Below are 17,924 nucleotides of genomic sequence, written 5' to 3' on the forward strand. Positions count from 1 at the left end.
AGTCCTCATTAGGTATGTAGTAGGCTACAACAGCAACGTTACATTTTCTGTTATATTAATACAGGACTGCTAACAGTGGGTATTATATTTAGTGTTAGCCATCTAGCTGTTAGCCTCAAATAAATTTGCTATGACATAGTGCACATGAAGATGTAGGCAAATGTATATCAAATCAAATCTAAGTTTATTCGTCGTATACACAGTTTAGCAGGTGTTATAGCGGGTGTTATAGCAGGTGTTATAGTGGGTGCAGCAAAATGCTTATGTTACTGGCTCCTAACAAATGTAATCCAAATGTAATCTATACGTATCTACACCGGACGAATTTACACCAGATATACTAAAGAATGGTATGTATTGAACAACTCTAATGAACAACAAAATTTGTAAAATTATGGCGCCTTATTTAAACAGTATAATATAACAACAACACACTATTGTCAACCCAAAATCCATGACAATCACTTGATTAGGTCGCACATCAAAATATCTTGAAACATGCATGAGAGAGAGAGAGAGAGAGAGACTTTTTGTCTTTCTTTACTGAAACATTCTCATTTCATTTAAAACTCACAACCCAACGCCCCCCCCCCCCCCCTTAAAAATAAAACCAAAAATACATCCTGTACTGCATACATGTACCATACTCACCTTTCCAGCTACCACATGATACAAACCAACATCACAATACTCAAAACAATACCCACTCCTACAACCGTATATCCAAAACATCTTCCCCAGCTATACAGACAGCCCCCCAACACACAATATCTCCTGAAACATCTTCCCCAGCTATACAGACAGCCCCCCAACACACCATATCTCCTCAAACATCTTCCCCAGCTATACAGACAGCCCCCCAACACACCATATCTCCTCAAACATCTTCCCCAGCTATACAGACAGCCCCCCAACACACCATATCTCCTGAAACATCTTCCCCAGCTATACAGACAGCCCCCCCAACACACCATATCTCCTGAAACATCTTCCCCAGCTATACAGACAGCCCCCCAACACACCATATCTCCTGAAACATCTTCCCCAGCTATACAGACAGCCCCCCAACACACCATATCTCCTCAAACATCTTCCCCAGCTATACAGACAGCCCCCCAACACACCATATCTCCTGAAACATCTTCCCCAGCTATACAGACAGCCCCCCAATACACCATATCTCCTGAAACATCTTCCCCAGCTATACAGACAGCCCCCCCAACACACCATATCTCCTAAAACATCTTCCCCAGCTATACAGACAGCCCCCCCAACACACCATATCTCCTGAAACATCTTCCCCAGCTATACAGACAGCCCCCCCAACACACCATATCTCCTGAAACATCTTCCCCAGCTATACAGACAGCCCCCCCAACACACCATATCTCCTGAAACATCTTCCCCAGCTATACAGACAGCCCCCCCAACACACCATATCTCCTGAAACATCTTCCCCAGCTATACAGACAGCCCCCCCAACACACCATATCTCCTGAAACATCTCCCCCAGCTATACAGACAGCCCCCCAACACACCATATCTCCTGAAACATCTCCCCAGCTATACAGACAGCCCCCCAACACACCATTACTCCTGAAACATCTCCACACTTTTTATCATTTTATAGAACTCAAACTCAACCCTAAGGCGCGCAGAGACCATCCCAATAAACAATAATAAAGGGTCTGTTATCCCCCCACCTTTGACCCTGTTCCTCCTTGTTAGCCAAATAGCTAACTTTGCCTGAGCAAACAGAAAATTCAACAAAACACATTTTGCCTTCTCCTTACTTGAATACCTGTATCCCATTATGAACACCCCAACAGTAAAAACCACCCCCAGCCTCTCACACAGACATTCCAACAGAGACATTAGTGACATTAACCTGGTGCACACAGAAAACACATGAATCACAGTTTCTTTCATTACACAGAAAGGACACCCCTGCCTGACTACCGGTTCAACCCGTGCCAGCCAGCTGTTAGTGGCCAGGGCTCCATGTAGAACCCTCCACTGGAGGTCCCCTGACCTCTTTGGTACTGGGGGTTTGTAGAGCCCCCTCCATCTAAAACCCACCATACTCTCCGCCCCACATACCCCCTGCCACTGATGTGCCCTCACTCCTGTTAGGCTCCTAATATTCCTAACCTTAATGCAGAGGTTGTAGAGGGCTTTACCTCCCACCCCTTCAAACTCTCCCAGGCTCGGAGTGTTAAGATCTAACAAGTCCTCCAGACCCCCTTGCCAGTGTCCAGTCACTGCCGTCACCTGCAGTGGCGGAAAACTTGGTGGCCCCTCTCCCCTTACCAGCTCAGACAGTGCCTCCTGGACCTCCTCCAGGAATCTCTCCAGCAGCCTAAGAGACGTTATTCCTGTTTGCTGTGCCAAGACTTCCGGGCTTTTCCACCCCTCCTCTCCCAGCAGTCGCAGGTCACCCAGCCTTTGTACACCCCCTGCCATCAGTTGCCTCTGCAGGGTGGCCGACTGGACCGATCTCAAAGGAATGGCTGGGTTGTGGAAGATAGGCTCCTCCCACACCCACAGCCCAGGCTCCACACCCCCTTCTCGTGTGGGCCTTAGCAGCTGCCAGGCCCTCAGCATTGCAGAGTAAAAATCTGAGAGACCTGCTGTACTCAGCCTCTCCAGCTTCATGAGGAACAGCTGCCGGTCCAACCCTAATCTGCCAGCTCTCCTCAGCAGCGCGCATGCTGGTTCCCTCCAGCCAACATCAGTATGGTACAGCAGTCTCTGCACCGCCTTTAGCCGGAAAGCAGCCACCCTGCTCTCAAGTTCCACCAGGCCCTGTCCTCCTTCGTGGACGGTCATATACAACACTGCCGCCCTCAGCCAGTGATGGCCCGACCAGAAGAAGTCCACCAGCTTGCGTTGCAGGTCTGCGAGCAGACCGGCGGGGGGGTTGAGGACAGCCAGTTTATGCCACAGGGAAGATGCCACCAGGTTGTTAATTATCAGCACCCTCCCTCTATATGACACTTGGGACAGGAGCCACCCCCTCCTGGCCAGTCTTGACACCTGTCATGACATTGCCCTCTTTGAGTACAGGGAGCACAGTTGACTCCCTCCCCCTTGCACCATCCCCCTACCTACCTCTCCCTACCCAGGCCCGGTGAAGGCGGTCATAAATTCCAAAGGAAATGTCCTGCCGCCTGGCCCAGTTGAGACACAGAGATGTTTCATAGAGATAAAAGGAAATTCTTCCAACTCACAGAATTGGGGAACCGAACGACATTTATGTTCTGGAGAAGGTATAAAAGATCGGTGAAGAATCCAGCTACGAACTGGTCTGCTTGGTACAATTTTGTGATACTCAGAAGAGACAATATAGCCATATTAACATAATGCTGTTTATATAATAGCCTCAGCTATGGGACTTGCATCTAAATGGTTGTATAAAATGTATTAATAAGGATAAAGCTATTTGTAATACGTTGAGATGCTATGTACTGATGTTAATGTGATAGAATGTATTTCTGTTCAAAGCTTAAATCAGTCATCGGCACGCCCCCAGGGACACAGACAGGACCAGGCGTCATGTGACAAGCCTGTTCTATGCTCACGTATAAAACCCCCACCCTGATTTACTTTCTTCAGACCAGCTTACCTCAGAAGAGAGAGCCAAGGTTTGACCATCCAATTCCTCTACTGAAAGTTAACTATACCACGTGGTTAAACTTTTAGACTATCGAGACCGACAGAATAATAACAAGTCTTTGATATTAATTAATAGTCTGCAACTAGAAATTATATCATTGAACGTGAAGACCGACAAAACATCCATTCTATAACGTCATTAACCTGTTGGGGCTAGGGGGCAGTATTTTCACGGCTGGATAAAAAAACGTACCCGATTTAATCTGGTTACTAATCCTACCCAGTAACTAGAATATGCATATACTTATTATATATGGATAGAAAACACCCTAAAGTTTCTAAAACTGTTTGAATGGTGTCTGTGAGTATAACAGAACTCATTTGGCAGGCAAAACCCTGAGACATTTTCTGACAGGAAGTGGATACCTGATGTGTTGAATTACCTTTAAGCCTATGCCATTGAAACACACAGGGGTTGATTAATGTTTTGGCACTTCCTATTGCTTCCACTAGATGTCACCAGCCTTTACAAAGTGTTTTGAGTCTTTTACTGTGAGATCTGACCGAACAAGAGCCATGGAACGGTGATGGCCGATTAGACTCTGGCGCGCGAGTTCATGTTGGGTACCCTCGTTCCAATACGTTATAAAAGAGAATGCATTCGTCCACCTTGAATATTATTCATGTTCTGGTTAAAAAAGGCACTAATGATTTATGCTATACAACGTTTGACATGTTTGAACGAACGTAAATATATTTTTTCCCCTCGTTCATGACGAGAAGTCCGGCTGGCTTAGATCATGTGCTAACAACACGGAGCTTTTTGGATATAAATGATGAGCTTTTTTGAACAAAACTACATTCGTTATGGACCTGGGATTCCTGGAAGTGACATCTGATGAAGAGAATCAAAGGTAATGGATTATTTACATAGTATTTTTGATTTTAGATCTCTCCAACATGGCCGTTTGTCTGTATAGCAAAGCATATTTTTCTGGGCGCAGTGCTCAGATTATTGCAAAGTGTGATTTCCCAGTAAGGTTATTTTTAAATCTGGCAAGTTGATTGCGTTCAAGAGATGTAAATCTATAATTCTTTAAATGACAATATAATATTTTACCAATGTTTTCTAATTTTAATTATTTAATTTGTGGTGCTGACTTGACTGCCGGTTATTGGAGGGAAACGATTTCCTCAACATCAATGCCATAGTAAAACGCTGTTTTTGGATATAAATATGAACTTGATAGAACAAAAAATGCATGCATTGTCTAACATAATGTCCTAGGAGTGTCATCTGATGGAGATTGTAAAAGGTTAGTGCATCATTTTAGCTGGTTTTATGGTTTTGGTGACGCCTGTCTTTGAATTGACAAAACATTACACACAGCTATTGTCAATGTACTCTCCTAACATAATCTAACTTTATGCTTTCGCCGTAAAACCTTTTTGAAATCGGACAACGTGGTTAGATTAAGGAGATGTTTATCTTTCAAAGGGTGTAAGATAGTTGTATGTTTGAAAAATTAGAATTTTGACATTTATTTGGTTTCAAATTTGCCGCTCTTGAAATGCACCTGCTGTTGATAGGGTGCACCACGGGTGGCACGCTAGCGTCCCACATAGCCCCAAGAAGTTAATGAATGTCGCTTTGAAAGATCCATTCTAACCGAGAGAGAGAGAGAAAACACTCCAACAGAACAACTCTCCAACAAGGATCCCGACGACACACTGAGCGTAAATATATATTGATTGCAATTGTTCCCGAATGAGTGAGCGTTCATGTGCAAAGGATTAGCATATCAATTGTTAATATTAATGAACTCTGTGTGCCTCTTCAGCTGCCCTTTATGACCCTTTGTTTAACAAGACACCAGCCATGCCTGTTTAGCCCACTAGGGCACATTACTCTACCAATTCTTTGTGACGATAATTACTGTTTGTATGCTTTCTGTGAATTACTTAGTTTAGTAAATAAATGATTTTAAGACAATTGATGTATGGATGACTTTAGTAAAGGCTGGATTCGTGCAGATACAACAATTTACGACGTTTGGAATGAGACTGGACGCGAGGTAAAATACACCATTTAAACCAGAAGATAATCGGTCTATACTATAATATAATATATAATGTTATAATATAGGAAAGTTATATTAGGAAAATTATAACTTTGTAATCTGAATATTTTCCTTGGTGCCCTGATCTCCTAGTTAATTACAGTTAAACGATTAATCAGTTTAATCGCGTAATAATAATTACAGGGAGTTAATTGATAAACATGTCTTCAGTTTAATGGTGCCCAAAGACACGACACACCACTGCCTGTGACAGCCCCTCCCAGTTCTTCCTGACCCACTTCTCCGAGTCCAGGTACACCCCCAACACTTTAAGCCCTTCACAACCCCACTGCACACTCCCTGGAAGCAGAGGAGGAGCCCTATCCCCCCATGCCCCACATAACAGAGCTTTGCTCTTGCCCCAGTTTACCTTAGCTGATGAAGCTCCCTCATACACCTTCAGACTAGTCTCTAGTGCCTGCATATCTAGACCATCCCTGACCATCACAGAAACATCATCTGCATATGCTGACACTGCTATTCCTGTCACCATTTCTATGCCTCTCCAGTACACTCCCTGCAGTCTCCTGCGTAGCAGTCCTAAAAAAGGCTCAATGGCTAGTGTGTATAACTGCCCAGATAGAGGGCATCCTTGTCTAATGCCCCGCCTCACCCAGACTGGCCTACTGAGCCCCCCTCCCACCTTAACCATACATGATGCCCCAGCATACAATAGCTTCACACAGGTCAAAAAACTCTTCCCAAACCCAAACATCACATTAAACAGATACTCATGGTCCACTCTATCAAAAGCCTTGTCTTGATCTAAAGAGACCAGTCCAAAGTTCACATTAGAACCTCTCGACAAGTCCAACATGTCCCTAATTAAGAACAAGTTGTCCGTGATTGAGCGTCCCGGTACACAATATGTTTGGTCCTTATGTACTATCGAGTCCAAATGGGACTCTTGTAGTCCGCACAGAGTAATGCCACAGGCCTCCAGTTCTTAAGTTCACACAAGTCCACCTTTTTTGGGCAGGAGAGTCAGAGCCGCCCGACGGCAGCTCATCGGCAACTCTCCTACCCCGATGCATTCACGCAACACGCAAAAGAAGTCCTGTCCAATTATTCCCCAGAATTTTTTATACAACTCCACTGAGAGTCCATCAACCCCCGGTGCACGACCGGGGGACATCTGGGTTATGGCCTCTGCCAGTTCATGGGACAACAGAGGAATGTCCATTTCATCCCTCTGTGCCAGAGAGAGTTTAGGGAGTCCTGCGAACAAGACCTGAGCACACAAAGGATCACACACTTCTGCCCTATACAATTCAGTATAAAACTCCACAGTCCGCTCCCGCATCTCACCCACCACAGAGGTCACCCGCCCATCAGACAGCCGTAGACAATGCATGCCCTTGGCTTCACTGCTCTGTCTTTCCAAACCAAAGAAGAAGGAGCTGGGAGCATCCATCTCCTTGAGCATGGAGAACCTAGCTCTTACAAGTGCTCCCTTTGCTTTAACCTGGAAAAAACTGCCCAGGTCCCTACGTAATTCAGCTAAATTAGCCTGGAGGCCTACATTGCCTTGCCCCACCATATCTACCTCCATCTCGCTAATACACCGCTCTAGTTCCCCCAATACTCTCCTAGCCTCTGAGGATGAGAGAGCTGTGTACTGTTGACAGAAAAGCCGAATTTGGACTTTCCCCACATCCCACCATTGACTCAGAGACTCACACTCCTCTCTTCGCTGCCTCCACCTTTCCCAAAAGGTCTGGAAACCTGCGCAAAAAGTGGCATCTTGTAAGAGCTTTACATTGAACTTCCAATAGGATGCCTGCCGGGACCCTGGTGAAATAGACAGCCGAGCCATGGTTATGTGATGATCGGAGAACCACACTGGGAGAATGGTAGCGCCCAACAGCCTATTGCTCCGATTCCTAGACATATAAAAACGATCAAGTCGGGCTGCACTCACCCTAGCCCCAAAAACCTTCACCCATGTGTACGGTCTTGTGTTTGGATGTTCAGTTCTCCAAACATCCACTAGGTCGAACTGATTAATAATGTCCCTTAACACTCCCACTGACACTGAATGAGGCTCTTCCCCATTTCTGTCTTTTGTAAAATCCATTGTTCAGTTCCAGTCCCCTCCGACCACCAGCGTCTCCTCAGGCGCTACCTGTGAGAGTTCCTGTCTAAGACTCCCAAATAGAACCCCTCTTTCTCTCCCTCTATTAGGCGCATATACATTTATAAAGACAAAACCCATGTTGTTAATTTCTGCTTTAACAACAAGGAGGCTACCCCTACACACCTCCTTTGAGGAGAAAATCTTTACAGACAGACCCGGTGCAAAAAGTACTGCCACTCCTGCACTAAGATTTGTCCCATGGCTCAACACACTTGCCCCTTTCCACCAGAGCCCCCAATCGACTTCATTCAACACATCACTATGTGTCTCCTGCAGAAACAACACTTGTACTTTTTTTTGTTTTACATATTCACCCAACACACCTCTTTCTCGCATCTCTGATGCCATTTATATTGAGCGAGCCTACCCGTAGAGTCTCCATAAGAAGTGGGAGAAAAGCCAGCAGAGAAAAAGACCAATAGCAAAGCTCAAAAAGCCCCAGTGTCAGAAAGAAGTTAAACATCTAAACAGTGTCTGATGGTAAACCCTTACGCACTGTTGTGACCCACTTCCTCAACCTAAACCGTTTCCTGGGTGAGAGGACACCATGCCCTTCATTTTTCACAGCATGTTGTATTGATCGTACAAACTTTCTTGGATCAGGGAAAAAAGCCTCAAGATTAACTTTTTTCCCCTTGGTCTCATTCAGGAACCTTGTCAGTTCTCTCAACGTGTACTTAGACCCCTCTGCTTGACTGGCTGTCAGCTCCGGGCCTATTGAAGAGGAGTCTGAAAAAAATAACTCCTCATCCTCTTCCTCAGACTCACTTTCCTCCTCATCTCTATCTCCCACCCTGACCACCTGCTCTTCCTCTCTGGTCAGGGCCTCCCCCACAGCAACAAGCAAAGTTTCCATTGTGCTTTTAACCACACCCTTTTTCCTTTTCCGCTTGACACCCTCCTCCCCCCCTCCTAGTCTCTTACACTTCCCCACTATACTCTCCTCATCCACTAGCATAACCTGACTAGACCCAGCATCATCTACACCACCCTCCATAGCATGACTAGGCCCAGCCTCATCTACACCACCCTCCATAGCATGACTAGGCCCAGCATCATTTACACCATCCTCCATATCATAACTAAGCCCAGCCTCAGCTACCCCACCATCTCTAGCCTGACTAGACCCAGCCTCCGCTACCCCACCATCTCTAGCCTGACTAGGCCCAGCCTCATCTACACCACCCTCCATAGCATGACTAGGCCCAGCATCATTTACACCATCCTCCATATCATAACTAAGCCCAGCCTCAGCTACCCCACCATCTCTAGCCTGACTAGACCCAGCCTCCGCTACCCCACCATCTCTAGCCTGACTAGGCCCAGCCTCCGCTACACCACCATCCCTTGCATGACTAGGCCCAGCCTCAGCTACCCCACCATCTCTAGCCTGACTAGACCCAGCCTCAGCTACCCCACCATCTCTAGCCTGACTAGGCTCAGCCTCCGCTACCCCACCATCTCTAGCCTGACTAGGCCCAGCCTCCGCTACACCACCATCCCTTGCATGACTAGGCCCAGCCTCAGCTACCCCACCATCTCTAGCCTGACTAGACCCAGCCTCTGCGACCCCACCATCTCTAGCCTGACTAGACCCAGCCTCAGCTACCCCACCATCTCTAGCCTGACTAGACCCAGCCTCCGCTACCCCACCATCTCTAGCCTGACTAGACCCAGCCTCCACTACCCCACCATCTCTAGCCTGACTAGACCCAGCCTCAGCTACCCCACCATCTCTAGCCTGACTAGACCCAGCCTCCGCTACCCCACCATCTCTAGCCTGACTAGACCCAGCCTCCGCTACCCCGCCATCTCTAGCCTGACTAGACCCAGCCTCCTCTACCCCACCATCCATAGCCTGACTAGACCCAGCCTCCTCTACCCCACCATCTCTAGCCTGACTAGACCCAGCCTCATCTGCACCACCATCTCTAGCCTGACTAGACCCAGCCTCCACTACCCCACCATCTCTAGCCTGACTAGACCCAGCCTCTGCTACCCCACCATCTCTAGCCTGACTAGACCCAGCCTCAGCTACCCCACCATCTCTAGCCTGACTAGACCCAGCCTCAGCTACCCCACCATCTCTAGCCTGACTAGACCCAGCCTCAGCTACCCCACCATCTCTAGCCTGACTAGACCCAGCCTCCGCTACCCCACCATCTCTAGCCTGACTAGACCCAGCCTCCGCTACCCCGCCATCTCTAGCCTGACTAGACCCAGCCTCCTCTACCCCACCATCCATAGCCTGACTAGACCCAGCCTCCTCTACCCCACCATCTCTAGCCTGACTAGACCCAGCCTCATCTGCACCACCATCTCTAGCCTGACTAGACCCAGCCTCCACTACCCCACCATCTCTAGCCTGACTAGACCCAGCCTCTGCTACCCCACCATCTCTAGCCTGACTAGACCCAGCCTCAGCTACCCCACCATCTCTAGCCTGACTAGACCCAGCCTCAGCTACCCCACCATCTCTAGCCTGACTAGACCCAGCCTCCGCTACAGCACCATCTCTAGCCTGAGAGAGAGAAAGAGAAAGAGAGACAGAGAGAGAAAGAGAAAGAGAGAGAGTACCTGTGAGCGTACCTGAGAGTCAGCGTTGAGGACTTTGATTCTCTGGGTGGAGATGAAGAGATCCACCTCTGTCATGGGCTGGGCCTCACCCTCTGGAGTCTGCTTAGAGACACACACACATACAGGCCCGGGCATATTCACACACACACACACACACATATACAGAGCACACAGACAGGGACACAGAGCACACAGACAGGGACACAGAGCACACAGACAGGGACACAGAAAAAGACAGAGACAGAACAGGGCAAATGAGCATCGAGTCTATTAGATCAGTACTGATGAGAGTTAGTCCAGTATTAGATCAGTACTGATGAGAGTTAGTCCAGTATTAGATCAGTACTGATGAGTTAGTCCAGTATTAGATCAGTACTGATGAGAGTTAGTCCAGTATTAGATCAGTACTGATGAGTTAGTCCAGTATTAGATCAGTACTGATGAGAGTTAGTCCAGTATTAGATCAGTACTGATGAGTTAGTCCAGTATTAGATCAGTACTGATGAGAGTTAGTCCAGTATTAGAGCAGTACTGATGAGAGTTAGTCCAGTATTAGATCAGTACTGATGAGTTAGTCCAGTATTAGAGCAGTACTGATGAGAGTTAGTCCAGTATTAGATCAGTACTGATGAGTTAGTCCAGTATTAGAGCAGTACTGATGAGAGTTAGTCCAGTATTAGATCAGTACTGATGAGTTAGTCCAGTATTAGAGCAGTACTGATGAGAGTTAGTCCAGTATTAGAGCAGTACTGATGAGAGTTAGTCCAGTATTAGATCAGTACTGATGAGTTAGTCCAGTATTAGATCAGTACTGATGAAAGTTAGTCCAGTATTAGATCAGTACTGATGAGAGTTAGTCCAGTATTAGAGCAGTACTGATGAGAGTTAGTCCAGTATTAGATCAGTACTGATGAGTTAGTCCAGTATTAGAGCAGTACTGATGAGAGTTAGTCCAGTATTAGATCAGTACTGATGAGTTAGTCCAGTATTAGAGCAGTACTGATGAGAGTTAGTCCAGTATTAGATCAGTACTAATGAGTTAGTCCAGTATTAGAGCAGTACTGATGAGAGTTAGTCCAGTATTAGATCAGTACTGATGAGTTAGTCCAGTATTAGAGCAGTACTGATGAGAGTTAGTTCAGTATTAGAGCAGTACTGATGAGAGTTAGTCCAGTATTAGAGCAGTACTGATGAGAGTTAGTCCAGTATTAGAGCAGTACTGATGAGAGTTAGTCCAGTATTAGAGCAGTACTGATGAGTTAGTCCAGTATTAGAGCAGTACTGATGAGAGTTAGTCCAGTATTAGATCAGTACTGATGAGTTAGTCCAGTATTAGAGCAGTACTGATGAGAGTTAGTCCAGTATTAGAGCAGTACTGATGAGAGTTAGTCCAGTATTAGAGCAGTACTGATGAGAGTTAGTCCAGTATTAGAGCAGTACTGATGAGAGTTAGTCCAGTATTAGAGCAGTACTGCTGAGAGTTAGTCCAGTATTAGAGCAGTACTGATGAGAGTTAGTCCAGTATTAGAGCAGTACTGATGAGTTAGTCCAGTATTAGAGCAGTACTGATGAGAGTTAGTCCAGTATTAGAGCAGTGCTGATGAGAGTTAGTCCAGTATTAGAGCAGTACTGATGAGAGTTAGTCCAGTATTAGAGCAGTACTGATGAGAGTTAGTCCAGTATTAGAGCAGTACTGATTAGTTAGTCCAGTATTAGAGCAGTACTGATGAGAGTTAGTCCAGTATTAGAGCAGTGCTGATGAGAGTTACTCCAGTATTAGAGCAGTACTGATGAGAGTTAGTCCAGTATTAGAGGAGTACTGACAAGAGTTAGTCCAGTATTAGGGCAGTACTGATGAGAGTTAGTCCAGTATTACCATCCCACAACTAGACAGTGGTTAGAGACAGTCCACACCTACCAGAGATAACACCTACCAGAGATAACACTAAAGGAAAACACCAGCAATAAGATTTTGATCAACCAGAAGCGTTGAGGTAAGGTTCAGAAGGTTGCAGACAGAGTTCTTGTTTTCCTTCAGTGTGACTCTGGCCTGTACAGCACATTCAGAGTTAGTTCAGTATAGTCACTCTATAGGTAGTAGAGAGACTGGTGTTAGTTCAGTACAGTCTCTCTATAGGTAGTAGAGAGACTGGTGTTAGTTCAGTACAGTCTCTCTATAGGTAGTAGAGAGACTGGTGTTAGTTCAGTACAGTCTCTCTATAGGTAGTAGAGAGACTGGTGTTAGTTCAGTACAGTCTCTCTATAGGTAGTAGAGAGACTGGTGTCTATAGAGAGACTGGTGTTAGTTCAGTATAGTCTCTCTATAGGTAGCAGAGAGACTGGTGTTAGTTCAGTATAGTCTCTCTATAGGTAGCAGAGAGACTGGTGTCTATAGAGAGACTGGTGTTAGTTCAGTACAGTCTCTCTATAGGTAGCAGAGAGACTGGTGTTAGGTCAGTATAGTCTCTCTATAGGTAGTAGAGAGACTGGAGTTAGTTCAGTACAGTCTCTCTATAGGTAGCAGCGAGACTGGTGTTAGTTCAGTATAGTCTGTCTATAGGTAGTAGAGAGACTGGTGTTAGTTCAGTATAGTCTCTCTATAGGTAGTAGAGAGACTGGTGTTAGTTCAGTACAGTCTCTCTATAGGTAGCAGAGAGACTGGTGTTAGTTCAGTACAGTCTCTCTATAGGTAGTAGAGAGACTGGTGTTAGTTCAGTACAGTCTCTCTATAGGTAGTAGAGAGACTGGTGTTAGTTCAGTACAGTCTCTCTATAGGTAGCAGAGAGACTGGTGTTAGATCAGTACAGTCTCTCTATAGGTAGTAGAGAGACTGGTGTTAGTTCAGTACAGTCTCTCTATAGGTAGTAGAGAGACTGGTGTTAGTTCAGTACAGTCTCTCTATAGGTAGTAGAGAGACTGGTGTTAGTTCAGTATAGTCTCTCTATAGGTAGTAGAGAGACTGGTGTTAGTTCAGTACAGTCTCTCTATAGGTAGTAGAGAGACTGGTGTTAGTTCAGTACAGTCTCTCTATAGGTAGTAGAGAGACTGGTGTTAGTTCAGTACAGTCTCTCTATAGGTAGCAGAGAGACTGGTGTTATTTCAGTACAGTCTCTCTATAGGTAGTAGAGAGACTGGTGTTAGTTCAGTACAGTCTCTCAATAGGTAGTAGAGAGACTGGTGTTAGTTCAGTACAGTCTCTCTATAGGTAGTAGAGAGACTGGTGTTAGTTCAGTACAGTCTCTCTATAGGTAGTAGAGAGACTGGTGTTAGTTCAGTACAGTCTCTCTATAGGTAGCAGAGAGACTGGTGTTATTTCAGTACAGTCTCTCTATAGGTAGTAGAGAGACTGGTGTTAGTTCAGTACAGTCTCTCAATAAGTAGTAGAGAGACTGGTGTTAGTTCAGTACAGTCTCTATATAGGTAGTAGAGAGACTGGTGTTAGTTCAGTACAGTCTCTCTATAGGTAGCAGAGAGACTGGTGTTAGTTCAGTACAGTCTCTCTATAGGTAGTAGAAAGACTGGTGTCTATAGAGAGACTGGTGTTAGTTCAGTACAGTCTCTCTATAGGTAGCAGTGAGACTGGTGTTAGTTCAGTATAGTCTCTCTTGGTAGTAGAGAGACTGGTGTTAGTTCAGTACAGTCTCTCTATAGGTAGCAGAGAGACTGGTGTTAGTTCAGTACAGTCTCTCTATAGGTAGTAGAGAGACTGGTGTTAGTTCAGTATAGTCTCTCTATAGGTAGTAGAGAGACTGGTGTTAGTTCAGTAAAGTCTCTATATAGGTAGTAGAGAGACTGGTGTTAGTTCAGTACAGTCTCTCTATAGGTAGTAGAGAGACTGGTGTTAGTTCAGTACAGTCTCTCTATAGGTAGTAGAGAGACTGGTGTTAGTTCAGTATAGTCTCTCTATAGGTAGCAGAGAGACTGGTGTTAGTTCAGTACAGTCTCTCTATAGGTAGTAGAGAGACTGTTGTTAGTTCAGTACAGTCTCTCTATAGGTAGTAGAGAGACTGTTGTTAGTTCAGTACAGTCTCTCTATAGGTAGTAGAGAGACTGGTGTTAGTTCAGTACAGTCTCTATATAGGTAGTAGAGAGACTGGTGTTAGTTCAGTACAGTCTCTCTATAGGTAGTAGAGAGACTGGTGTTAGTTCAGTACAGTCTCTCTATAGGTAGTAGAGAGACTGGTGTTAGTTCAGTACAGTCTCTCTATAGGTAGCAGAGAGACTGGTGTCTATAGAGAGACTGGTGTTAGTTCAGTATATTCTCTCTATAGGTAGTAGAGAGACTGGTGTTAGTTCAGTATAGTCTGTCTATAGTTAGTAGAGAGACTGGTGTTAGTTCAGTACAGTCTCTCTATAGGTAGTAGAGAGACTGGTGTTAGTTCAGTACAGTCTCTCTATAGGTAGCAGAGAGACTGGTGTTAGTTCAGTACAGACTATCTATAGGTAGTAGAGAGACTGGTGTTAGTTCAGTACAGTCTCTCTATAGGTAGTAGAGAGACTGGTGTTAGTTCAGTATAGTCTCTCTATAGGTAGTAGAGAGACTGGTGTTAGTTCAGTACCGTCTCTCTATAGGTAGTAGAGAGACTGGTGTTAGTTCAGTACAGTCTCTATATAGGTAGTAGAGAGACTGGTGTTAGTTCAGTACAGTCTCTCTATAGGTAGTAGAGAGACTGGTGTTAGTTCAGTACAGTCTCTCTATAGGTAGTAGAGAGACTGGTGTCTATAGAGAGACTGGTGTTAGTTCAGTACAGTCTCTCTATAGGTAGTAGAGAGACTGGTGTTAGTTCAGTACAGTCTCTCTATAGGTAGCAGAGAGACTGGTGTTAGTTCAGTACAGTCTCTCTATAGGTAGTAGAGAGACTGGTGTTAGTTCAGTACAGTCTCTCAATAGGTAGTAGAGAGACTGGTGTTAGTTCAGTACAGTCTCTATATAGGTAGTAGAGAGACTGGTGTTAGTTCAGTACAGTCTCTCTATAGGTAGTAGAGAGACTGGTGTTAGTTCAGTACAGTCTCTCTATAGGTAGTAGAGAGACTGGTGTTAGTTCAGTACAGTCTCTATATAGGTAGTAGAGAGACTGGTGTTAGTTCAGTACAGTCTCTCTATAGGTAGTAGAGAGACTGGTGTTAGTTCAGTACAGTCTCTCTATAGGTAGTAGAGAGACTGGTGTTAGTTCAGTACAGTCTCTCTATAGGTAGCAGAGAGACTGGTGTTATTTCAGTACAGTCTCTCTATAGGTAGTAGAGAGACTGGTGTTAGTTCAGTACAGTCTCTCAATAGGTAGTAGAGAGACTGGTGTTAGTTCAGTACAGTCTCTGTATAGGTAGTAGAGAGACTGGTGTTAGTTCAGTACAGTCTCTCTATAGGTAGCAGAGAGACTGGTGTTAGTTCAGTACAGTCTCTCTATAGGTAGTAGAAAGACTGGTGTCTATAGAGAGACTGGTGTTAGTTCAGTACAGTCTCTCTATAGGTAGCAGAGAGACTGGTGTTAGTTCAGTATAGTCTCTCTATAGGTAGTAGAGAGACTGGAGTTAGTTCAGTAAAGTCTCTCTATAGGTAGCAGAGAGACTGGTGTTAGTTCAGTACAGTCTCTCTATAGGTAGTAGAGAGACTGGTGTTAGTTCAGTATAGTCTCTCTATAGGTAGTAGAGAGACTGGTGTTAGTTCAGTACAGTCTCTCTATAGGGTGTAGAGAGACTGGTGTTAGTTCAGTACAGTCTCTCTATAGGTAGTAGAGAGACTGGTGTTAGTTCAGTACAGTCTCTCTATAGGTAGTAGAGAGACTGGTGTTAGTTCAGTACAGTCTCTCTATAGGTAGTAGAGAGACTGGTGTCTATAGAGAGACTGGTGTTAGTTCAGTACAGTCTCTCTATAGGTAGTAGAGAGACTGGTGTTAGTTCAGTACAGTCTCTATATAGGTAGTAGAGAGACTGGTGTTAGTTCAGTACAGTCTCTCTATAGGAGGTAGAGAGACTGGTGTTAGTTCAGTATAGTCTCTCTATAGGTAGTAGAGAGACTGGTGTTAGTTCAGTATAGTCTCTCTATAGGTAGCAGAGAGACTGGTGTCTATAGAGAGACTGGTGTTAGTTCAGTATAGTCTCTCTATAGGTAGTAGAGAGACTGGTGTTAGTTCAGTACAGTCTCTCTATAGGTAGCAGAGAGACTGGTGTTATTTCAGTACAGTCTCTCTATAGGTAGTAGAGAGACTGGTGTTAGTTCAGTACAGTCTCTCAATAGGTAGTAGAGAGACTGGTGTTAGTTCAGTACAGTCTCTATATAGGTAGTAGAGAGACTGGTGTTAGTTCAGTACAGTCTCTCTATAGGTAGCAGAGAGACTGGTGTTAGTTCAGTACAGTCTCTCTATAGGTAGTAGAAAGACTGGTGTCTATAGAGAGACTGGTGTTAGTTCAGTACAGTCTCTCTATAGGTAGCAGAGAGACTGGTGTTAGTTCAGTATAGTCTCTCTATAGGTAGTAGAGAGACTGGTGTTAGTTCAGTACAGTCTCTCTATAGGTAGCAGAGAGACTGGTGTTAGTTCAGTACAGTCTCTCTATAGGTAGTAGAGAGACTGGTGTTAGTTCAGTATAGTCTCTCTATAGGTAGTAGAGAGACTGGTGTTAGTTCAGTACAGTCTCTCTATAGGTAGTAGAGAGACTGGTGTTAGTTCAGTACAGTCTCTCTATAGGTAGTAGAGAGACTGGTGTTAGTTCAGTATAGTCTCTCTATAGGTAGCAGAGAGACTGGTGTTAGTTCAGTACAGTCTCTCTATAGGTAGTAGAGAGACTGGTGTTAGTTCAGTACAGTCTCTCTATAGGTAGTAGAGAGACTGGTGTTAGTTCAGTACAGTCTCTATATAGGTAGTAGAGAGACTGGTGTTAGTTCAGTACAGTCTCTCTATAGGTAGCAGAGAGACTGGTGTTAGTTCAGTACAGTCTCTCTATAGGTAGTAGAGAGACTGGTGTTAGTTCAGTATAGTCTCTCTATAGGTAGTAGAGAGACTGGTGTTAGTTCAGTATAGTCTCTCTATAGGTAGTAGAGAGACTGGTGTTAGTTCAGTACAGTCTCTCTATAGGTAGCAGAGAGACTGGTGTTAGTTCAGTACAGTCTCTCTATAGGTAGTAGAGAGACTGGTGTTAGTTCAGTACAGTCTCTCTATAGGTAGTAGAGAGACTGGTGTTAGTTCAGTACAGTCTCTCTATAGGTAGTAGAGAGACTGGTGTTAGTTCAGTACAGTCTCTCTATAGGTAGTAGAGAGACTGGTGTTAGTTCAGTATAGTCTCTCTATAGGTAGTAGAGAGACTGGTGTTAGTTCAGTACCGTCTCTCTATAGGTAGTAGAGAGACTGGTGTTAGTTCAGTACAGTCTCTATATAGGTAGTAGAGAGACTGGTGTTAGTTCAGTACAGTCTCTCTATAGGTAGTAGAGAGACTGGTGTTAGTTCAGTAAAGTCTCTCTATAGGTAGTAGAGAGACTGGTG

General features: G+C 44.9%; 1 protein-coding gene across 1 annotated transcript in view; it reads right to left on the bottom strand.

Annotated features, from left to right (window-relative positions):
• LOC106570823 (amyloid-beta A4 precursor protein-binding family A member 1) overlaps positions 1–10,976 on the bottom strand; it is a 33,812-nt gene extending 22,836 nt beyond the window's left edge. Inside the window, exon 1 of the mRNA XM_082961553.1 lies at positions 10,462–10,976. Coding sequence (XP_082817679.1) covers positions 10,462–10,608 — 147 coding nt within the window. The 5' untranslated portion in view covers positions 10,609–10,976. The remainder of the gene's footprint in view (positions 1–10,461) is intronic.
• Positions 10,977–17,924: the final 6,948 nt, after the last annotated feature.

The sequence above is a fragment of the Salmo salar genome, chromosome 15, assembly GCF_965601325.2.
Source record: "Salmo salar chromosome 15, fSalSal1, whole genome shotgun sequence".
NCBI classification, from domain to species: Eukaryota; Metazoa; Chordata; class Actinopteri; order Salmoniformes; family Salmonidae; genus Salmo; species Salmo salar.